Source organism: Anabrus simplex, chromosome 10 (assembly GCF_040414725.1).
Source record: "Anabrus simplex isolate iqAnaSimp1 chromosome 10, ASM4041472v1, whole genome shotgun sequence".
NCBI classification, from domain to species: domain Eukaryota; kingdom Metazoa; phylum Arthropoda; class Insecta; order Orthoptera; family Tettigoniidae; genus Anabrus; species Anabrus simplex.
This window is the reverse complement of record NC_090274.1, coordinates 9,413,035-9,437,504: the sequence shown is the minus strand read 5'-3', so window position 1 is coordinate 9,437,504 and position 24,470 is coordinate 9,413,035. Positions and strand designations below refer to the sequence as shown.

The window sequence follows — 24,470 nt, the reverse complement described above, 5'->3', positions numbered from 1 at the left end:
AGATGGGCTTGGTCTAGAAAGCTAAGAATAACAGCCGAGAGGACTTGGTGGGCCGACCACACAACTTGGGCTGAACAGCAGCCCCTTGGTAGGCCACAGTGGTGGCTCATGGTTCATGTGATGGGGAGTAATGTTGGTTACTGAGTGTATGATTCAAAGCAGTCTATTGATTCATTCAACTGTCCAGGTGAATTGAACAGCAGTAATGGCGAACTCTCGGCACACGATGTAGCTGAGTCACAGCAGACAGTGCTGAGTGGCTCACTCACAGATCAGCGAGGCAATACACATGCTGTTCATTATCGGAACACTGGTATGTTCCGAGCTGTCAGCAGAGAGATGGCGTGGAAAGACATTAGTAGACAAATAAGTTTGAGTGGTGTCTTTAAAAGTAGGAAAGATCACAATATGAAGATGAAGTTGGAATTCAAGAGGACAAATTGGGGCAAATATTCATTTATAGGAAGGGGAGTTAGGGATTGGAATAACTTACCAAGGGAGATGTTCAATAAATTTCCAATTTCTTTGCTATCATTTAAGAAAAGGCTAGGAAAACAACAAATAGGGAATCTGCCACCTGGGCAACTGCCCTAAATGCAGATCAGTATTGATTGATTGATACAGAGACATGGATCACGGAAAGAATTTCAGAAATAAAATGAAGGAAGGAAACAAAGCTATGGTTGTTCCAGCCATTCCGCTTCCTTCCTGTGAATATATTTATGAAATAGAGAATATGATCAGTAATTATGTTAATAACTCACAGACAAAAACATGCCTTATCCTTTTCTTTTCATGATACAGTATTAAGTCCACTATAATATTCCTTAATCACGAAGAATTACGGATGTCTTCACTCCTTGTATGTCCATAAGAGCAATCTCTTTTCTCATGGAATGATCTGTAGTGCATGCACATTCCATTTAAAGTCCGACTCGTCAGCGTACTGGTCTTTGGTTCAGAGGGTTCGATTCCTGACCGGGTCAGGGATTTCAACCTCCATTGGTTAATTCCAGTCGCTCGGGGGATGGGTATTTGTGCTGTCCCCAACATCCCTGCAACTCACACACCACACATAACACTATCCTCCACCACAATAACACACAGTTACATACACATGGCAGATGTCGCCCACCCTCAACTCAGGGTCTGCCTTACAACGGCTGCAATCGGCTAGAAATAGCTACACGAAATTATTATTATTATTATTCCATTTAAAGAAATAATTATATTATTGTTTTCTGAAGCACTGGCCTGGAGTCTGCTATTATTCCAAGTTGTTACTGTTGTGAAGCAGATCCGATACAGTTGTGTCTTAGATATAAAAGGGACTTCACTGTCATAAAGGAGGTTCCTGACTTTGTGATAAAAATGGGCTCCTTTCTGAACCCCGTTGGTAATTTCAGCCGAGTTTGGCTGTCTTAAGTTACAATGCTGCCAAGGTATTGGAAATTATCAACTTCTTCTAATTTCTTTCCATCCTCCTGTCCCCCTTGCCTGCTCACTTTCATGCTACTGTTTTTGTAGGAAGGATTTTTTTTTTTCTTACAATGTGCTTTACGTCACACCGACATGGATAGGTCTTATGGCAACGATAGGACAGGAAAGGTTTAGGAGCGGGAATGAAGTGGCCATGGTCTTAACCAACCCCCCAGCATTTGCCTGGTGTAAAAAATCAGAAACCATGAAAAACCATGCCGACAGTGTGGTTTGAACCCACTATCTCCTTAACGCAAACTTACAGGAGCGCACCCTTAATCGTATGGTCAACTCCCTTAGTGGGACTGATTTTGAGGCCAAACGCCTTAAACTGGTAGTTCCAGCTGTACGTCATCTGCAAAAGCAAATGCCTGTTATAAAGTTACAATAATGACAGACCATTTGTTACAACACTGGCAAATTACTAGAGCTAAAAATTTTAGGTACTGCACCTTAATTCTTTTTTGTTATTAAAATGCCCAAATTAGCTTGTCTTGCAAAGAAAACATAAAATGAACACCCCTGACTGAATGCAAGTTTGAAGAAAGAGATTTCCACCTATTCAATACTTTATTACAAACTGTTTAAGGTTATCTACATTAAAACAGTACCGGTTTCGACCTGTAAAAAGGTCATCATCAGCTGTTGGTGAACCTGCTTAATAGTGATTGTACGTAAAACATTACTAAAAACTAATTAAACAAGAATGCCTTGTTCTAATATAATACTACTATCAAGATATATACATATGGTACAGTATGGGGCTTAGACTCTGAGTTCCATTCAAAAATCTGTACTGTTGCCAACATTATGTCAAACAAGATACATATATACATATGGTACAATAAAGGGCTTTGGCTTGCTGGAATCCCTTGAATGCCACACACTCCAAAAATTGTATGACAGAGGTTGAAAACACAGTTCCTATAGAATGGAGGATCACTGAGGTTTCGGTGTCAAGTTCAAACGTCTGTGCAGCATGTCGGCACTGAGACCAACCGTTGTGCATATACAATCAAGGTGCTTTGTTGGGCCGCAATTTTGCGGGGAACGTAATCGACTGAGGTTCTGTAGCTTGTTTAACAGGTTCATTCTTGGTGTATGATGTTGCTGATAAATACTAGCTTTCAGGATCCTTGTTGAGGCATGTCATGCTATGGATGAAATTTTGAAATTAAAGAAAGTAGGTTGATAGAGTTCCCCTCTTCAACGGACAATGAAGCTGATATATTATGGCACCCCTGACTGTGTTTTAGTTGCACCTTTTCTTAATGTAAGCACCTTTTTCCACTTGTATAATACTGTTTTGGTTCCTTTGCCTCATTTTATTCCTAGAGAAATTAAACAAGAAAAGCCAAACATTTCATCTGTAAACCTTGGTTCTATGTAGTTCCTCAGTTTGTCGCTAGAATCGTAGGCTCCCTATACTGCATAAATCAGGAGCTTAAGTACGAACCTGGTGATTGTTGAACTCTTAGCCTGCCACACTTCGTCAGCTGCTTTTCCTGCCAGCCTTGTTATTACATAGGTGACGGTTCAGAATATGCTTTGACTGTGTGTTGTGTCTGCCACTGTCCTATTAGCAAATGCCTTAACACATTCACGGCCACATCCGAGTTATTGCCTGTAGCGCATGTCCATGCTCTGAACCGGATCCACCGAGCTCGATAGCTGCAGTCGCTCAAGTGCGGCCAGTATCCAGTATTCAGAAGATAGTGGGTTCGAACCCTACTGTCTGCAGCCCTGAAAATGGTTTTCCGTGGTTTCCCATTTTCACAGCAGGCAAATGCTTGGGCTGTACCTTAATTAAGGCCACGGCCCCTTCCTTCCCACTCCTAGCCCGTTCCTGTCCCATCGTCGCCATAAGACCTATCTGTGTTGGTGCGATGTAAAGCAACTAGCAAAAAAAAAAAAAAAAAAAAAGTATCGCAGCTGTTCTTATGCAGCTGTGGTTTATTTTTGTTACAAATATGTGTGAGAGAGATGAGGGTAATACCATTATGAATGCTTCTACTCACCAGAAACCACACGGCCTTTGAGATTTTCCCTTCAGGTGCATTTTTATTCTGTTTCTGAACGAAGGCTAGTACTGGTAAAGCTAGGTGCGTAGTTTGTTTGTGATTGCACAAGCGTGTGTACAGTCACATTCTGAAGTGAAATCGTGGTGCTTAAGAACAATATAAGAGTTGACAAAACTGCAACATCCTACTCAATGAAGACTCGTGTAATGAACTAATTCCTGAACTAAGTGATAGTGACAGTGATGACAGTAAAGAAGATTCTCCTGGACATGTGACAGAAAGAAGAGTACTTGAAAAGGTGCAACATAAGCTACCACACCTTCCACAGATACTAGAGAACTTCTTTAAGGTACATGTCAAATTTTGTTTCCATATCTTTAGTTTAGAACTTATTGTGAAAATAATTCATTGTTGTTTGGTGTACTACTAGCTAGTTGTTTTACGTTGCACCGACACAGATAGGTCTTACGGCGACAATGGGTCAGGAAAGGGCTAGGAGTGGGAAGGAAGCAGCCGTGGCCTTAATTAAGGTACAGCCCCAGCATTTGCCTGGTGTGAAAATGGGAAACCACAGAAAACCATTTTCAGGGCTGCTGACAGTGGGGTTCGAACCTACAATCTCCCGAATACTGGATACTGGCCGCACTTAAGCGAATGCAGCTATCGAGTTCGGTGGTGTGCTACTAATAGCTGGTATAGCTGGGCCAGGCATTTAAATAGCCCGCTCAGGTGGTGGGCGTGAATGCGTTAATACTATGATATTTGCTATTACTGTAGTATCAGTATCAAGTATGCTGAAACAGAAAATGAACACTGAGAAAATACGTGATAGTGTTAAACGGTTTAGTGCTGACGGTATTCAGAGTGACGGGTCAGTTTTGAGGTGCAATGTTTGCAATATATTAATAACAATTTATGCGAGCAAAAAAAAAAAAAAAAAAAAAACACACCAATGTAATCATGGTACGCAGTATGTAGCTAGGGTAAAACATGTGAAGAATAAGGAGGCTATATGAAATTTCTCAAATTGGCTGTTATGATGGACGTGAAGGAAGCAATGGATGGTACTGCAAAGTAGGCACTAGAACAGAGCTTAGCCAAAAACTCTGACATTAAGGATGTTGCAACAAACAGGCGTTTAATATCGACTGCAAATAAAATATGCACCACCTGTGTCTGATGACGCTGAACATTCCTTTCCTATGTAAAAGTGACCGGAGATGCATCCTCACTGAAATGTTAAATATTATCTGTTTTGAGAGTTTTCTGGACAAGTGATTTTAATATCATTGTGTTCTAGGACTTGTTTTAAACAGATTTTTAAATACATGATCACTGAATTTTGTGTCCTTTTATATGACGTAAAATTGGTTTTGGTGATGTTTGTATGAATATTTACATTTAAAATTTTTACCTTTTTCAACTACATTAAAGCACCTTTTGTGCACCATTTTAACCATAATTTAGCACCTAAAATTCCTAGCTCTACTAATTACACAATTGTCCGTACAAAGTTGTTATATTTTCGTAGCCATCCAGGACATTGTTGTTAATGACCAACTCCAGTTGAACAATGACATTAAAGACTTTTCTTTAACCATATTTCCCCATTTTACTTCTTTTTCCATAACTTACATTAAAGATGAACAGGGAAAAAATGTTCTGATTCTGTGAATGTCGAAGAAGAGAGAGAAAACTTTCTCACCTGTTGGGATGGTATGACCATGGATCTTATCAGCCCAGCCAGCATAATACCGCATAATGTCCGCAGCCATGTGTGCGAAGAAAGTAGAAAACTTGATGGGCATCCCATTGTCCAGAGTCTCCAAACTGCCGAGGTACTCCGCGTCTCGATCTATGAGGTCTGCCAGCTGGACAAGAAAAGTAGTTGAACATACAATGTTGGTGTTGAGGGAAGTTAAAAATGTTCAGCCAGTCAGTACTTTTAAGTTTTTGTCTGACATTATGAAACTGATCACTACTGACTAAAATGCTTTCCATGTCATAAAGACAGTAAAGAGGCCACTGGTTCACAGTAGAGGCTCCATAGGCTGAACCACAGGTGAAGCTCTTTTGGAAGCAGGGATTCTGCAACTCTCCCTCAATGGCCATCCTGCCATAGGGGGAAAGAGCTAGTCCCTTCAAAAAACTTAACAAGTTATTTCTAATTCATTCTTAGAATTCAAAATAAAAGGAGGATCTAAAAAGTGTAGGGAATTGACAAATATCGCTGTGACTACATGTGGTAACGTCCCTTACATGCGCTTGTGAATATTGAGACATCTCTAGAAGCTCCTCATAGCTTTGAAAACTTTGAGCTGAAACAAGTTAGTCTGCTGGGGCCGTTGAAGCTAGTGCGTGAGAAGACTCATATCACCGTGCAATGCATAGTTTTGTTACGAATTGGGAAAAATAGTGATAGAGGCGCTGCGATGTTGGTGCAAGTGTATGCAACAGAACGTATGTTGAGGATCATGAATCGTTTCCAGGCCATTACAAAAGCATTTGAAGCAGCCATAGAAACATTTTCTACTTACGGCTTCTCCTGCATGTGTAGGGTCTGTCTTATAAACCCAGACTGAGCGCACAGTGTTTGTACTTTGTACTACCGCAGCTGCCTCAGACCGATATAAGTCACGTGCAGCCATCCTGCTTTGAGCGTGTATCCAGTCTCATATGAAATCTTACCCTATAAAAGATGCTATAAGTGTCACTGTTCATAATGAGGGACTTCATAAACACAGTTACAATTTTCTGCACACCAATAGTGAGAGTTATGATGGTTCATATGACCATTAAGATGAAACCAGGCCTCATCCAAACAGAACACAAGCTGTGGATCGAATAAACGATCATTCAGCAATGCAAGATAGCACTCACAATATCTCACTCTTGTGGCTGGATCAGCAGGTTTTAAACAATGGATCCGTGTAAACCTGTACAGTTTGACGTGTAACAGCTTTGTAGCTGTGTGTGCAGAAGAAACCGAAACCCCTAGTTGTGCTTATTTTGTGTGCGATTAATTCGGTGACCGTTCGAGATTCGCACCAATGTCACCTAGCTTTTCCTCTGTTAAAACTGTTCATGTGTGCGCATGAGCCAGTAGTTTCAAATTTATTTACAATAAGGTGGCACTTCATCAGGAAATTGCTGAACAAATGCACTGAGGCGACTCGTACTTAAAATAATTTTTACATGCGAAAATACGGTGTTGCAATGATTGATGCTAGGTCGCACTTGTGCACCCTCCTTGCAAGGTAAAGAGCTATACGTGCACTTCCCGTACAGCTGCTTAGGTCTCGCAGAGTAGAAACGCCGCTGAACGGTCTGGGTTTATAATAGAGACCCTGTACTTGCACCAACATCGCATGCCTGTGTATTACCATTTTGCCCAATTTGTAACTAAACTATGCGTTGCACTACGAAACAAGTTTTCACACGCACTATGTTTGACTGGCCGCAGCACACTAACCTGCTTCAACTCTATGTGTTCAACACTAGGTGGCGCTTTTAGAGATGAAATGAAATGGTGTATGGCTTTTAGTGCCGGGAGTGTCCGTGGACAAGTTCGGCTCGCCAGATGCAGGTCTTTCAATTTGACACCCGTAGGTGACCTGTGCATCGTGATGAGGATGAAATGATGATGAAGACGACACATACACCCAGCCCCCGTGCCAGCGAAATTAACCAATTAAGGTTAAAATTCCTGACCCTGCCAGGAATCGAACCCGGGACCCCTTGTGACCAAGGGCCAGCACGCTAACCATTTAGCCATGGAGCCGGACGCTTTTAGAGATGACTCGCATGCACAGGCATGCAGTTATACCACAGGTTGTCATTCACTGTACTTTTTAGACACCCTGTATGATGATACTGGCTATAATTTTTATCAATTTCTTACAAATCCTTTACATAATTAAATACTCCAAAGGCCAATCAGCTCTAGTAACTCAACGATCAAGACAGCCAATCTTCTGAACGGTGACAAGCAGAATGTTATTTGATAACTTTTATCTATACATTTGTTTGCACAGAATGAGAGGTCCCACTTGAAAGAGATCTTCACTTGAGAATTGATATGGGACTGAAGTAGGTTTTCTTCCAGCAGAAGAAACTTGTCTACGAAACCAAATGGAAGGTGGGGGAAAAGGCCCTGTTCAAGACAATAACACAATCTCTCTGGAGACTGAAATTATTGTAAATGTACGTATTATCAAAATATGAAGTTAGAAGATGGACTCTATAAGCAGAGGTGCCAACCTTTGAAGTGGGTTATCAGTAATCCCACCCGTCCATCAGAAATTTTGAGTCAAGTCCAAAGCATCCTCCTCCCTTCTCGATTATGACACCCCCCTCCTGACAGCACTCTGTTCTCAAGTATATCACCTTGCACATTCGAGGACAGTTTGAAAAGTTCTTGGAATCACCGCTAGATGTCAGTGCTAGAGCCACAAGGTTCCCGCGCAATAATCACACATCCTTTGTGAGTGTACATGTGGCGCGTCAGTGCTCTAGCTGCAGGATTGTGGTAGCGATGACTCTTTGTTGTTGTTCCCGCGTAGTGATTTGTGACAATGGAAAAAACTGAGATTCGAGCAGTGATTAAATACTTTGTAAAGAAAGGTATGAAAGCAAAGAAAATTCAAGCTGACTTTCAGAACACACTGGGGGACTCTGCTCCTTCATTTTCAACTGTTGCCAAGTGGACCAGCGAGTTTAAATTTGGTCAGGAGAGCTTGGATGATGATCCACGTAGTGTATGGCCAAAAAGTGTTACGACCCCAGAATTTATCCCAAAAGTGCATAAAATGGTCATGGAGGGTCATCGACTGAAAGTGCAGGAGATTGCTGAAGCTGTAGGGATGTCTCCCTGAATGGGTATATTATATTTTAACCGAAGAATTGGGTATGAAAAATTATCCGCAAGATGGGTGCCGCGGCTCTTGACATTGGACAATAAACGCACCACATTGGAAATGTCCGAACAAAGTCTGGTCCGTTTTCAGTCCAACCAACAACATTTTTTGCGCTGGTTTGTGACTACAGATGAAACTTGGGGCCACTACCATACCCCAGAGACAAAACAGCAGTCAAAGCAGTGGAAACATGCTGATTCACCACCACCAAAGAAAGCAAAGGCAGTGCGTTCGGCCAGAAAGGTCATGGCCTCAGTTTTTTGGGATGCAAAAGGCATTCTGCTGATAGATTATCTTCCTAATGGCCAAACAATTACGGGGCAATACTATGCAAACATCCTAGACCAACTACAGGAAAAAATACGCGAAACAAGGCCAGGTTTGGCAAGGAAAAGGGTCATCTTTCATCAGGACAACGTTCCGCTGCACACAAGTGAAGATTTGAGAATGTAAAGTTTGGAGAGATGTCAGCGAGTCTAGAGGTAGAAACGTCATGAGCTAGCTTCAGTCCACCTGTTCAGTAAGCTGCTTATACAGAACATCTTCTGTGCTTCTGAAGTAAGGTGTAGCTAGCCGTTGGACGACTGACTGCATTCTCTCCTGGCCCACTCGCTTATATAGGGTCTCTAGCGGTGACGTGGAGTGTCAGCTGGTTGCCTGGCCAGCTCTGCCAGTGAGAACTGGATACAAGCCGTGCTGCGCACAGGATTCGAATACCAGCACCACAACAGCTTCCTTGCCTCCTGTACCTTTCAATGGACTCGTCATGTTGACTTTCGCTGTTCCCCCTTCAATCACCAGTCAGACAGTAATGAGTTTTATCTATAAGCCTGTCGTTTCCACCATGCAGGATTCCTAGTGTTGCCTTATTAGCCGGATATATTTCTCATTAATAATACAATGAGTTTTGCTTCAAAAATTGGTATTTTCATACTCCCCGGGCAGGTTAAAATCAGGAAGATTGAGCAGTAATGCATGCTCAAAAGAGTTGAACATTTTTCCTTCTCACCCTTTATCATAGATTTTTCCCATGATGATGTCCCTTTCCCATAATAATTTCCCCTTTGTTTGTAAAGCCGTAATTGTGAGGTAAAATCCATAATAGTTGGCACCTCTGTATAAGAAACGTTACCTGAAAATCATGGTGTGGTGGCCTCATTTATGGAAGGGTTAAAAAATAGGAAACAACATTAGATCTATTACCGGAACAGATTTATAACGCTGGTAGGAGTGGACTGAATTGGAGAATCTCACCTCTCTGAATGTGTACAGTACATTCCTTTTTTAATCAAACCAGAAGTTATAGCTAGTAAATCTCAATCGGGCACCCTTCCGGTCTCCAGAGGCTGCATCATGTACTGTATTTTAGGTTAATGCCATAGAATTAGTCACTACATATATTTGTACTGCTTCTAGAATGTTATATCGACCACCACATCAGAAGATCCTGAGACTCTGACTTACCTTGTGCATAAGCTTGGCACGAGCAGACGCGTCCATGCTCCTCCAGGGAGAACCACGGCGGAACGCGGCTCTCGCAGCAGCGACGGCTTTGTCGACATCCGCCTGCAACAAACAAGTATGATAAGCAGCTACCAATAGACTTTCTTCCCGTCGCTAGTAATTATGAAGAGTAGGATGGTACCGTGTCCCTTATTTAAAACACTCCAAAGTTTTAGTTGTGTTCTAATAAACAGCACTCTGGTCGGCAAGTACATACAAAGGTGGCTTGAGCACTTGTTTTACGTTACATTAACAGTCGTAGAAGAACAAGTTAGTGTGTAGTGTTATTTGAGTGGACCATTTTATTAGTTTAAGATCTCTGAAGATTAGAAAAATAGACATTATGTAATGTTTTGATAATAACTGCACATTAATTTTAATAGAACCATTGGAATTTGTGAAATATTACTTCACTGAAAAAGAGAATGATCTTTTCTCAAAACATGTACAATTAAATGATATATATTAAATAGTTTTTTTAATAGAATTGAGCAGGCAGACTCATTATCTCCTGTTTTACTCAGTGCAGTAAGTCATACGGAACACTACAGGTCATTGCAAGCTGTCAGTGGAGAGATGACGTGGAATGACATTAGTAGACAAATAAGCTTGAGTGGAGCTAGGAAAGATCATAATATGAAGATAAAGTTGTAATTCATGAGGAGTAATCTGGGGAAGTATTTGTTTTATAGGACAAGGAATTAGAGATCAGAGTAATTTACCAAGGGAGGTGTTAGATTTCCAACTTCTTTGAATTCATTTAAGGAAAGAGTAGGCAAACGACTGGCAGGGAATCTGGACAAGAACATAAATGCAGATCAGTGGCACCGACTGCTTCTAGTAACCGATGTACCCATATATATAATATAACTATTTATAATAGTTTATTTAAATCCGCCTTGATCAATACACTCATTAAATGAAAGAAACATTATTAATTAAACCATACATGTTTCGGGAAATCTCAACCATTCCCTTCATCAGTGGTTAGATCAAAGAATAACACAATATGACACAATCTTTTGTTTTACAATTTGAAGGAGTATTGTGTCCCAATACATCATATCAAAGAGTAAAGAGAACTTATGAAATATTATAAAAATGATCAATACATACAATTTTGGTTGAACTGAATGAGAACACTACACAAATTTAGGATCTTCAAGTTTTTCTTCTTTTCTTCTTCTTTTTGTTCCTTAAATGATTATATGCTAGCCTAAACAGTGGATTATATTGAAAAGACTAAGAATTTTCTAACTAGCAATAATTTTGAATTGATTAAAAAAGATCCCACGTCTTCTATGCAGAAAAAACTTAAACAAATTCTCAATAACATAAATTTTTTATTAGACTCCAAAGATACTAACTGTTTAATTAACATGAACCCAGAAATACCTACTTTAAAGGCACTACCGAAAATTCATAAACAAGAAATTCCTATTAGACCAATAGTTAATTTCAGAAATAGTCCAGTATATAAGACGGCCAAATTCATACAAATATTTTTAAAAGAATACTATAAGTTTTATAGCCAGACGCACCTAATTAATACTATTGACTTTTGTAACAGAATTAAAAACATTGAGCTAACAGACTACTACACGATACATAGTTTGGATATCAAAGATATGTACTCCAACATTCCCATTGTAGATACAAAAAAAATAGTAAGAAAGAATTTAATGCAACACAGCAAATTAAGCAAGGTTGAAGGTGAAGAATTTTTAACATTACTAGAGTTTACTTTGGAAAATAACTATTTTGTTTTTGACAACAAAATTTACAAACAGTCTAAAGGCCTAGCAATGGGTTCGCCGGCTTCAGGTATTTTAGCTAGCATATTCATGGATTACATGGAATATAATAAAATAGTGGATAAAATAGATGGATTGATTACATGGTTGAGATACGTCGATGATATATTTGTTATTATCGATGAACGAAAGGTTAAACCTGATGGTATATTACAGTATTTAAATACTTTGGATAGACAAGTGCATTTCACGATGGAATCTGAAAATGATAGGACTTTAAATTATTTAGATTTGACAGTTACTAGAAATTCTGGTCATTTTGATTTTCAAATTTTCAGAAAAGCTACTCAAACAGATACTACTATCAGAAATGACTCCAATCATCCAGGTCAACATAAAAAGGCAACATTTTACAGTTTAATTAATAGAGCTATGAACATACCTATGTCTAAGAAGAATCATAACAGAGAGATAAATATAATCCATCAAATCGCTCGTAGCAACGGATATTCCAACAGATTTATTAATAGAATGATAAATGAAGTGAAAAATGAACCTAAAACAACTTTAATTAAAGAGCAAAAAGAGAAAAAGAAATTCGTAGTTCTAACTTTTCGAAATAAGCACTCTTATCAACTGGCTACAATTTTCAGGAAAAAGAACATCAATGTCACATACAAAACGGATAATAATAGTAATAAGATAATTTTCAATTCAGATAAAATAGAGAATAAATGTATATTTAATAAATCAGGAATTTACAAATTAACATGCCAAACATGTAAACAACGATACATAGGACAGTCCGGAAGAAGTTTGGCTATAAGGTACAAAGAACACGTTAATGCGGTCAAACATAAAAGATATTCGGCAATGGGAGAATATATGGTTGAAATGAATCATAAATTTACAGACATTTCCAATGACATGAAATTATTACATTCGACCAAAAAGGGAAAACTGATGAATGTTTTGGAAAATTTAGAAATTTACCTTACACAAAAATGTAATTCTGAATCAAGTTTAAATGAGAAAAGTACAGAAGATAACCCACTGTTTAGGCTAGCATATAATCATTTAAGGAACAAAAAGAAGAAGAACTTGAAGATCCTAAATTTGTGTAGTGTTCTCATTCAGTTCAACCAAAATTGTATGTATTGATCATTTTTATAATATTTCATAAGTTCTCTTTACTCTTTGATATGATGTATTGGGACACAATACTCCTTCAAATTGTAAAACAAAAGATTGTGTCATATTGTGTTATTCTTTGATCTAACCACTGATGAAGGGAATGGTTGAGATTTCCCGAAACATGTATGGTTTAATTAATAATGTTTCTTTCATTTAATGAGTGTATTGATCAAGGCGGATTTAAATAAACTATTATAAATAGTTATATTATACATTCAGACCAGTCAATACAGACCAAACACAATATTAACCTATCATGGTTAAGTTTATTAACAGTACCCATATATGGCGCAGAGTTTGGCGACTCTAGAGCCTCAGTATTTGAACTTAGGCAAGCAAAAACTGGCTAACCATCAAATTTGTGAAAATTGAAATAGATGCTGCTAGGCCTACCTACTGACTGAAGTGGGCTGCCATCAGGGAATTACCTATAACCACATCAATTTGCAATTTTTGCTAGTTCCCCTTTTATGAGCTTTGTGCAACGAATGGCAACACTCGTTGGACATACCACATTCTATAGTACTGTCTTAGTTGGAAAACTTGTCTCCACATGTCGCACTGATCAGTTTCGTCTTTGGATTCCTTGGCGATTTGTGACATTGTGTCAGGCATGGTGTTTTGGTAGCTCTTTGCTGTTATGGGAAAATTCACCGTAACGCAGGATTTTTGCACGTACTCACTAAACCGTTACTCACGAATATTTGCAACTGTCAAGATGTCTTGACTATATTTACAATCAAATAGCAGTTACAAATTAGCATGAAACCAGATAACTATATGAATGACAGAGCTAGTAACTCTCAAGAAGTAGGTCGCTTAGTGACACTTCTATCTTTCTACTTTATGGACAATTACTCTAATCACACTAATTAAACATTTTATACCAAGGATGCCATGATGACTCAAGACTGAAAACAATCAAATTATGACCTACGACATGTCATGACACTGTTTGCGGTACATGGCTTCCATCACAGAATATGTGACAATATGAAACAACAGGATCTGCAGGAGGATTGTATGTGTCGGCTGTGCAAGAATATCGATCGCCATCACCTGCAGGAATGTGGAAAAAGTGTGAAGTCCGACCAAATTTTGTAGTGATTAACACCAAGAACTACATATTGTATTCTAAGTGAACATTTATCCACGTATTTATGTATATATCTATTTCATGGCCATTGGCTGCAGTAAATTATATTAATTACATGAAATTCAAGGCTTCGAAGTTCTTGGGGTATCGAAATCATCTTGACAGAATTGCAAAGGTTGCAATATGATATGATGGCACCACAATATCGGCAGGATGGCAAACACTGATACATGCCCCTTTTGGTGCAATGTTAATTCAACATAGAATCAAACATGCAGATATTTTCGTTTTAATAATTATTGCCTTAGATTATTCAATGCATTAAATTATGAAGTGCTGAATGGACATTTATGGCCATATTGTCTGTTTACAAAACTAGGAAAGGAAAAACCAGGAAAGGAAAAGTGTTATTGGTGTTCTTTTTTTTTTTTTGCTAGTTGTTTTACGTCGCACCGACACAGATAGGTCTTACGGCGACGATGGGACAGGAAAGGGCTAGGAGTGGGAAGGAAGCGGCCGTGGCCTGAATTAAGGTACAGCCCCAGCATTTGCCTGGTGTGAAAATGGGAAACCACGGAAAACCATTTTCAGGGCTGCCGACAGTGGGGTTCGAACCTACTATCTCCCGAATACTGGATACTGGCCGCACTTAAGCGACTTCAGCTATCGATGGTTATGAATTTCATGTTTTTGGTCCGTATTGAACAATATATAAGTAATAATAATAATAACTTAAATGTTTCCACCTTTTCAATACAATATATTCACAAATTTACAAAATTATAATTTTGTAAATTTGTGAATATATTGTATTGAAAAGGTGGAAACATTTAAGTTATTATTATTATTACTTCAGCTATCGAGCTCGGTGTTCTTATATTATGTACAGAGGTGAACAGAGGGAAAAGAGAAGTTTGGCTGGAGACTAAATGTGCATGAAAGTTAATACCAAAAGAGTTTTGTATTTTTATGTAGCCTGCATGGTTCTCACTGCTGGGTTCCATGGTTCAAATCCCGGTCACTCCATGTGAGATTTGTACTGGACAAAGCAGGGGTGGGACATTTTTTCTCTGGGTACTCCAGGTTTCCCTGTTATCTTTCATTCAAACAACACTCTCCAAACATTTCATTTCATCTGTCAGTCCCTAATCATTGCCCCAGCGAAGTGCAACAGGCTTCAGCAGCCGGCACAATTCCTATCCTCGCCGCTAGACGGGGAGGCTTCATTCATTCCCTTCCTGACCGCATCGAATGACAAAAACAGGCTATGGATTTTCATTTTTTTCATGTTCTAGCCCAGTATTTTGTGTTCCTTCACCTCCGTAGCCGAGCGTGTTTACTCACATTTCACGAGAGGAGTGAGGAGCTATAACATTTGGAGATCCAAGGTTTGAATCCCAGTACTGACAGCGGCTGTTGTGAGTAGTTTTAGCCTGCGTTCTTCTGCATTGCCTCCAGGCAAATGTACCTTATTTCAAGTCCTCCAGCCATGATGACAACCAGCTATCATTTGAGGAACCTTTTTGTACTGGGCTGGATTATGATCAAGTGGCTGCATTAAACATAATTTGTCCCACCCCGGTTGTGATTATGAAAAAAAAAAAACAGTTAAAGTCGTACACCAATGTTAAAAATAAAACTACTCCTTTCCGATGAAAATAAAAAATATATAAACTTTATTCTTCAAACTTTTTTGTTCCTTTCGGTGACATAGTCTCTTTCTCCAATTGAAGAAAATTATTTTTATCTCATTTTTGCGTGCACCCGTTGATTTGGAATGAGTCATGCCAAGGGTATAACATCGAGGATATGAGTCGTACTCTATTGACTTACAGCTTGCATTAGTTACTGAGTGGAGATTTAGATAACTGTGTACAACAACTCTGCGAGTTCGCACAGTGGTTAAGGAACTTTGTTTCGCCTGCTTGAATAAATATTTTGAATTATTCGGTCTTCAAAATAATGAGAACACAAGTGTGAAATACAAACTCTGTTTGAAAGCAATAATTTTCAAAGTTTCCTGTTTAATCTCAATGAAGAGATGATGAATAATAATCATAATCATCTTCATCTTCTTCCATTCGGAGAATGGTTCAATTAGGACTTTCTTTTAGCCTAGTATTCTTTTGCACATAGTGAATGGGTACATTTTAATTGCAGGGACCGTAGTTAGTCTTTCTATCATCATCCTCAAAACCCTCAAAATGGAACAGCCATCTCTTATGGAAGAGAAACACAAAATAAGGTACTTCTTTTTTCTAGCAAACTTTGGTATCATTCCAAACTAATGTGGGAAAATTGTCAACGATTTCCTGAATGTCAATATTCCGTGAAGTAATTGTAATTTCACCTAGTGATATCGTCATGTCGAATGTATCATAGTTTGCAAGAAACAGCCTGTGATAGACACTTTCGTAATGCCAACTTACCATCCCTGCAGACCTTCAGACTGGCCACATTATGTTTACTGTCTCTAACCAATCGAACTTCTCACTCACCTTATCTCCTTCTGCAACTTCAGCGTTTGTCTCGCCTGTGGCAGGGTTGATGGTGCGAAACTTCTTGCCAGACACAGCATCCACAAACTGGTTGTTGATGAAGATCTGAAAATACCAAAATGACAATGAGAGAGAGAATTGCCAGCCAGCCAGGTTAACGGTGTATAAGAATAAGGTTCAAAGAGAGAAACGTGATTTAAATGGTTTTTTTCTGTGGAGAAGCAATGAAAGAGGCACATCCATGGATTTGTGAGTATGTAAGGAGACTGACTCGCTTAGGGTTAGATATCAGGGTAGGGAATGAGAGACAGAGAGAGAGAATGAATTTTCACCAGGCAGAAAAGCAATTTTTTTCTGTATTTAGAAAAAATGAGGTAAAAGAGACAAAAGAAAAAGTGATAGTTAGTAAGACTTTTCTTTTACAACTGTCTTTCCACCCCACGGACACAGATAAATAGGTAATATTTATCAAAATATTTAATATGCATCCGAATATGTAAAAATATGTAACTTTAAATTCCTGGAATAATGGTTGTTTTAGTGTGATTTGCCGACATTTTAGCTTTTCTTGCAGCTACACATATAGGAACAAAATATGTAATTACATATTATCTGGGCTCTAATGATGACAAACGGGTTGAAAAGTCATGTTATGAATTTCACCAAAAGTCCACTCAGTTTTAATTACTGCATTGATGTGGTGAAAGTTCCTTATGGAGAACACTAAGTAAGTACCTGGGTGTTAATGTAAGGAAATATCTTCATTGGGGTGATCACATAAATATGATTGTTAATAAAGGGTACAGATCTCTTCATATAGTTATTTAATGACTTTAGGAAAGATGTAAAGAAGGTGGCATGTACATCGCTGGTATAATACCCCAACGAGAGTACAGTTCCAGTGTATGGGACACTCACCAGGATTACTTGATTCGAGAACCAGAAAAAAATCTAAAGGAATGCAGACAATTTGTTCTAGGCGATTTTCGTCAAAAGAGAAGTGTTACGAAAATGTAGGTAACTTTGCATTCGGAAGACTTTAGAGTAAGGAGACGAACTGTTCGACTAAGCAGTATGTTGTGAGCTGTCAGTAGAGAGATGGTACGGAATTATGTTAGATGAATAAGCTCGAGTGGGGATTTAAAAGTAGGAATAATCACAATAAGATAAAGTCTGAATTCAAGAGGAATTGGAATAATGTATCAAGGAAAATGTTCGATAAATTTCCATTTTTTAAAATTATTTAAGACTACATAAACAACTGATGGAAATCTGCCACTTGGGCAACAGCACTGAAGACCACATCTGGAAAGTATAGGCAAGCAGAGATAACATCTACTAAAAGCTGGCATTTAGGGCATATCATGACGAACAGGCAAAGATAGGATGTTTTCTTCTTCTTATACCACTAATGGCGCAACTGTTGTCAGCTGATCATCATCATTTATTGCACTTGTAGCATCAATGTCATTTCCGTGCCAGATAGGAATATTTTGGGAGGGTACAGCATCTGCCTTAAATTATTTTTTGTAATGGCAAGCCCAGCAGTTCATTTTTAACTTCCGTTCATAGTTATGAGGGAAGAAATGTGCAGAACAAATTCTAGCACCGTTAGAATTGATTCTATCAGCTCTTTGACACCATAACATAATATTTAGCTCATAAATAATATTTTTTTGGAAAATAAAGCACATGGTGCAGCAGCCCCAAAGGGCCATGGCCTAATAAGCAACCGCTGCTCAGCCCAAAGGCCTGCAGATTACCACGTGTCATGTGGTCAACACGACGAATCCTCTCATCCGTTATTCTTGGCTTACTAGACTGCGGCCATCATCTTACCGTCAGATAGTTCCTAAATTGTAATCACGTAGGCTGAGTGGACCTCGACCCAGTCCTCAGATCCAGGTAAAAATTCCTGACCTGGAATCAAACACTGGGTCTCCGGGTAAGAGGGAGGCACGCTACCCCTACACCGCCGGGGCAGTTAGTCATTCCTGCTTTTACTACTTCCTTGCACTAAATAACAGCACATAATCTAAACTTAACTCATATGACGATAAATTGGAGTATCAGCGACACTACAAGTCTCTGCGTTCAAAGTGCATTGATGATAATATTAGGGTCTTTAATACCAGGGATAAAGTTCCACGCTGCTAACGAACAGGAATACCTTCTAATCAAGCAATATTTCGAAGAATCCGGACAGAGTTTCTATACTCACCAAATGCCAAGTCAGAGACTCTTGAAGGTAATTATTCGAAATATTGTTTTGACAGTAGACGTGGACTGGGTCAAGGAGGACCTCACGGCTCCGGGTTATGCACCACAGGACGTCTTTTAATTCATTCGAAGGGACAGTACGTCCAAAAAGCTCATTCGACTGAGCGTCAAGCTACCTAACAGTGATTTCTCTAAAACCATTTACGATGTTAAATACCTGTGACAGTTGAGGCCTATAGGGGTCATGAAGGCCCCACCCAGTGCTATCGATGCCAGAAGTGGGGCCACACGGGAGTGCGCCGACAGCACCAGCCACGTGTGTCAACTGTAAGGGCACCCATCCAGCCTCCTGGCGCGGATGTGATACTTTCCGCAATATCACGAAGGCGAAGATGGTAAATGAGTAGGTACTTGAAATCCCAGAAGAAGAACAAGACTCTGCCCGCCTCCAGAGAAGTAGATCCCAACTTCTTCTATGATCAAGTGATTGGAGGTGCCACCGCACCCCTCCCACAATCGAACCCTGAACTGGTCGGCACAGCATATCCCACATCCGCTCTCTCGGGTATGGGAGATATCTTAAACCTCTTGAGACAAATCAATTTCGCTAGGCTCTTGCCTATTTTAAAAGAGACCGCTTCACAGCTTAGACAGTGTCAGAGCACGATAGACAAGGTTGAAGTTCTGCTGTGCAGTACTTTACAGAACCTTAACCAGTTCTCTACGGCCTTGCGATCTGTGCTTGGAATTGTCAGGGACTTTCTAGTCAGAAATACAAACTTGAGTCCTTTATTTCTGACTATAAAATCGATATCCTGCTGCTGGGAGAGACATAGCTTAAACTACATAAGTCCTTCAAAATTAAGAACTTTGCGATTTATCGTAAAAATAGAGCCGATAAAGAGGGTAGGGGTGTGGCTGTCCTCATTAAGTCTAAACTTACTCATCATGTCATTGACCCCCTCCCTCTTGGCATTATTGAGTCTCTCTGTATCGAGATTAGACACCAACAATATCACTATCGACTTTTAGCGGCGTATTTACCCCCAAGGCTGCGTTAAATACAATGGAGATAGATATTTTATTAAACAATCCACCGCGCGTGTCTTCCATCGTAACAGGGGACATCTATACATTCAAAGCATACAGAATGGAACTCTACTATAAATCCTAAAGGAAGAATACAACAACATATGAGAGATAATGACCTCGGTGTCTATGCTCCAACTGAGCCTACCATATACCCCGGTTGGGGTCGACCCCATGTCATTGATATTAAGGTTTCAAAATTTTACGATAGGTCAGTTGAATTTACAGTTCATAATGTACTAGATTCAGATCATAAACATATTATTTTTAATCTTTTCTGGGTTTGATTTCAAGAGCCATCTTTTCCAATGGAGAACTTAAAGTTAGATTATAGTAGATTCTCCTGGCATATAAATAAAAAATTTAACATGTTTGAAATAAACTACAGGAATGATATTGAGTTGACTGTGCAACTGTTCACCTCTTTAATAAGATCAATAATGCATGGAAATATATTATTCATATCGCTAGAAATCCCGCGCACTTGCTTACGCGTGACAATGGTGCTGGTTCTATTGTCAGTAATGACTGACAACAGCAGCAGGTGTAATTTACTGCCATGTAGCGGTCTTCAATCGAGCTGGGGGTCCAGAACATCAATAATAATAATAATAATAATAATAATAATAATAATAATAATAATAATAGAAAACTAAATTTAACTAAATTCACCCGCCCTAATAATAAAAATAATGTTCTGGGCCGTCGTCAAAATGCGCGGAGCGCGTCGGAAACGGATCCTGGCCGAGTACTGACTACGAATGCTGCTCGGCCGCGGGTTCAGTACCGCCAAGGCTCCCAAGATGACACCACGCTGGATCTCCTTAAGGATTTGATCCATATTAAAAATACTTGTAGGAAAAGATTGCAAAGATTCAGGAACCCAGCTAACCAGGCGGAATACCAGGAGCTAGCCCGAGAAGTACGCAATCGATTGCTGGAAAGAAAGATTGAAAAATGGGAGGAAATTTCCCGTAATCTCTCAAAAAATTAGTCAGATCGCGAATTTTGGCGGATTACTCGTAATCTGACTAAACTCGCCCCCCCCCCCGGCTACGCCCCCAGGCGTGCATTTCACGACCGCCAAGGACTAGTATTCTTCCCTTATGATAAAGCTGAGGCCTTCGCATAATCAACTGAGAATCTAGCTATTTGCTTTACGTCGCACCGACACAGATAGGTCTTACGGCGACGATGAGACAGTAAAGGCATAGGAATGGGAAGGAAGCGGCTGTGGCCTTAATTAAGATACAGCCCCAGCATTTGCCTGGTCTGAAAATGGGAAACCGCGGAAACCATCTTCAGGGCTGCCGACAATTGGGGTTCGAACCCACTATCTCCCGGATGCGAGCTCACAGCTGCGCGCCCCTAACCGCACGGCCAACTCGCCCGGTAAACTGAAAATCAATATGTATCTCACGATATTTCTAACGATGACGACGACAAAAATGAACGACTGACCCGTGAGATACACAGGAAAGCCTCAACTTATAAACGACAATGGAGACCTGACAATGACATACGAGACAAAAGCCTCAAGAGGTTCACAGGGTCATTAAGGGCTTAAATGAGAAGTCTCCCGGCGATGAAAAGTTATCTAACAATGAAATTAAATCACTGCCGTATAAGCCAGTAATATTTTTGGCATCTATTTTTTCGGCCTGTCTGAAAACGGGATACTTCCCTGAAGCTTGGAAGACTGGGAAAATGGTCGTCATTCCAAAACCAGAGGACGGATTTTCCCGCAGAATTATCGCCCAATTACCTTGTCATCGCACATTTCAAAAATATTCGAGAGAATTCTTCTTACACGCCTCAACGGTTACTTGGGCCCGCGCAGGATATTGCAACAGTTCGGCTTCCGGTCCAAGCGCAGTGCCTGGTCCAATGAATCACAAGATCGTGCCAGCATTATTTTTTTTTGACGTAGAAAAAGCCTTCCGACACTGTCTGGCACGAACACTTAATTGTCAAACTGCTGGAAACATACAGGGTTCCAGATTATTTGGTCAAAATTATACAATCTTATTTAACAAAACGGAGTTTTTATGTCTCCTGTGAGGGGGAGAAATCGACCCCAAGGGCCCTTTCTTTCCCCCGATTTTATACGGTCTATATGTGAATTATCTTTCCACCTTTCAAGGTGTAGAGGTCCAGCAGTATGCTGACGACATAGCCATTTATACAGTACCTCTCAGAAGAGAAATGACTATGCCCTCAGAGCGCTGCAGAAATGTATATCACTGTTCTGGAAGTGGTGCGTAAGGAACAAGTTGAAAACTAATCCTGGTAAAACACGGGCAATTGTTTTCACCAAGCGCCGGCCTAAACTTGGTCATCTGACTATTAACAATGTTCCATTGTCATGGTCTAAAAAAAAATTAAATATTTAGGTCTTATCATGGACCGAGTTTTAACGTGGAAACAATATAGAACAGGCCTTACAGCGAGCCGCGGCACGGGTGGCAGCCCTGAGACCTCTGCTATATAACAGGGACATCTCTAACAGCATAAAGAGAAACATATATTTAGCATCTGTCAGGCCCATCCTGCTTTACGGCTGTGAGGCTTGGTGCTATCAAATACAGTAGAGACAATACGCGACAGTCTGCGAAATATCGAGGGACAGCGATTAGAGCTCTGTCTAACGGAGTGACCTGGAGTTGCCGATTTTGTCATAAGAGAACGTGAATTTGTTTTTGAAGTTTTTGGCGTTATCTATGAGTTTGCAGTAAGTTGACATAAGTAAATAGTAGCGTGTGTCATTCATTTTATATGCCCTCTTACCATGAGTGGAAAGATATGTGCTGCGCTTGGCTGCAATACCTATGAAGTGCACAAGGATTCGCGGTCTTTCTTTCGTGTCCCTCGTGACAAGAATATGTATACATTGTGTTTGCATTTATATTCTTCCAGTAGCAGAGAGATTTTTATAGTAAGTTACTTCCTAAACTTTTGACCTGCGCGACCCATATTTTAACTGGCTTAAAATATAATAAGCTTATTTTATCGTATAGTGCAGCAGTTTTAGTGTGAACAGTGGATTTTGATTTAATTCAGGAAAATGCATATGAATATGTGTATGGCTGGTTGTGTTCCAAGTTACCCCCCTTGGAATGCCGTAATGCGTTGTCAAGCAGTGAAGAAAATATGGGTGACTCAAGAAATATACATATTTTGTTGAAACAATATGATGATGGGAGTGTTGGGACATACAAATACACCCAGTCTCCGAGCCAGAAGAAGTGATTAAAATCCCCGACCCGAGCGGGAATCAAAGCCGGGAACCTCTGAACCGAAGGCCAGTACGCTGACCAATCAGCCAACGAGTCGGACTGCTTTCTGTAGTTCTATGCAAGATAAATGCTGAAAGTTAAACCCCCGCAAAGTGTATTTTTAAATCAACTAGTGAATGGATCTGGGAACGACGGTGTTTGCGACGGATGACAGTGTTTTATTGTGTACACTTGCAGTGTTAAAGGGAGTGCGAAAAGGAAATTTATTGTACAGTAGCGCACTGAGCGAGAAAAATATCTGAAATCGGTAACGAGTGGGATGAACTTTCCCATGTTGTTCGGGGAGGGGGGTGGCAGAGAATCATTATGTCCATATTATATACACTTCCAAATAAATTAGGAGATAATTATTTCTCTAAAAACAGGCGGTTAGGCCGCACAGTTGTGAGCTTGCATTCGGGAAATTGTGCGTTCGAACCCCACTATTGGCAGCCTTGAAGATAGTTTTGTGTGGTTTCCCATTTTCACACTAGACAAATTCTGGGGCTGTATCTTAATAAAGGGCACGCCCACTTCCTTCCCACTACTAGCCCCTTCCTGTTCCAACGTCGCCATAAGACCTATCTGTGTCGGTGCGACGTGAAGCTAACAGGTGTTCACTTAACTCATCCGTGAGTGTGCTAATGAAACTGTGTACGCGAATAGCCTCTACTGTACACGAAGATAACTGTCCTGAGAGGTCTCTGTGATGGTCGAGCCTCTGGGGAAAAGAAGTCCTCGGGGTGTCGGTTACTTCAGAGAGAACGCATGGGCGTCGGCAGAAATTTTCTCGGGAGGCGGGGTAAATGTAGCCTACAGTTCTCTTAAGACAAGCAAGGGATACTGAAGATGTATTAGAGCGGGGATGGCAAACCTTTTCCGACTAGCATGTCAATTAAGGTCTTGTTTATTACTTTTTTCAGTCTATGGTGTGTCATCGGTTAATTTCCTTTAAAATCACCAATAAACCACTCATTTGACTTCATTTAGGTACTAGATTCAATTACGTATAAATCCATACGACTAAATGTTTCCATGGTTTATTTTGCTATAGTTGCTATAGTAGCCCCTGTGTATAAAGGAAAGGGTGATAGACATAAAGCTGAAAATTACAGGCCAGTAAGTTTGACATGCATTGTATGTAAGCTTTGGGAAGGCATTCTTTCTGATTATATTAGACATGTTTGTGAAATTAATAACTGGTTCGATAGAAGGCAATTCGGTTTTAGGAAAGATTATTCCACTGAAGCTCAACTTGTAGGATTCCAGCAAGATATAGCAGATATCTTGGATTCTGGAGGTCAAATGGACTGTATCGCGATAGACCTGTCTAAAGCATTTGATAGGGAGACTACTGGCAAAAATGAATGCAATTGGACTAGACAAAAGAGTGACTGAATGGGTTGCTGTATTTCTAGAAAATAG

At 39.9% G+C, this 24,470-nt stretch overlaps 2 protein-coding genes across 2 annotated transcripts in view; both read right to left on the bottom strand.

Annotated features, from left to right (window-relative positions):
- Positions 1 to 24,470, bottom strand: part of LOC136882174 (aldehyde dehydrogenase 1A1-like) — a 66,915-nt gene that overhangs the window by 32,821 nt on the left and 9,624 nt on the right. Inside the window, exons 2-4 of the mRNA XM_067154725.2 lie at positions 16,462 to 16,566; positions 9,881 to 9,982; positions 5,206 to 5,371 (exon numbers count right to left, since the gene is read on the bottom strand). Of these exons, the coding sequence (XP_067010826.2) occupies positions 5,206 to 5,371; positions 9,881 to 9,982; positions 16,462 to 16,566 (373 nt within the window). The remainder of the gene's footprint in view (positions 1 to 5,205; positions 5,372 to 9,880; positions 9,983 to 16,461; positions 16,567 to 24,470) is intronic.
- LOC136882173 (aldehyde dehydrogenase, cytosolic 1-like) overlaps positions 16,548 to 24,470 on the bottom strand; it is a 96,946-nt gene continuing 89,023 nt past the window's right edge. Inside the window, exon 13 of the transcript XR_011018764.1 lies at positions 16,548 to 16,566. The gene's annotated coding sequence lies outside the window, so the exon portion shown is untranslated. The remainder of the gene's footprint in view (positions 16,567 to 24,470) is intronic.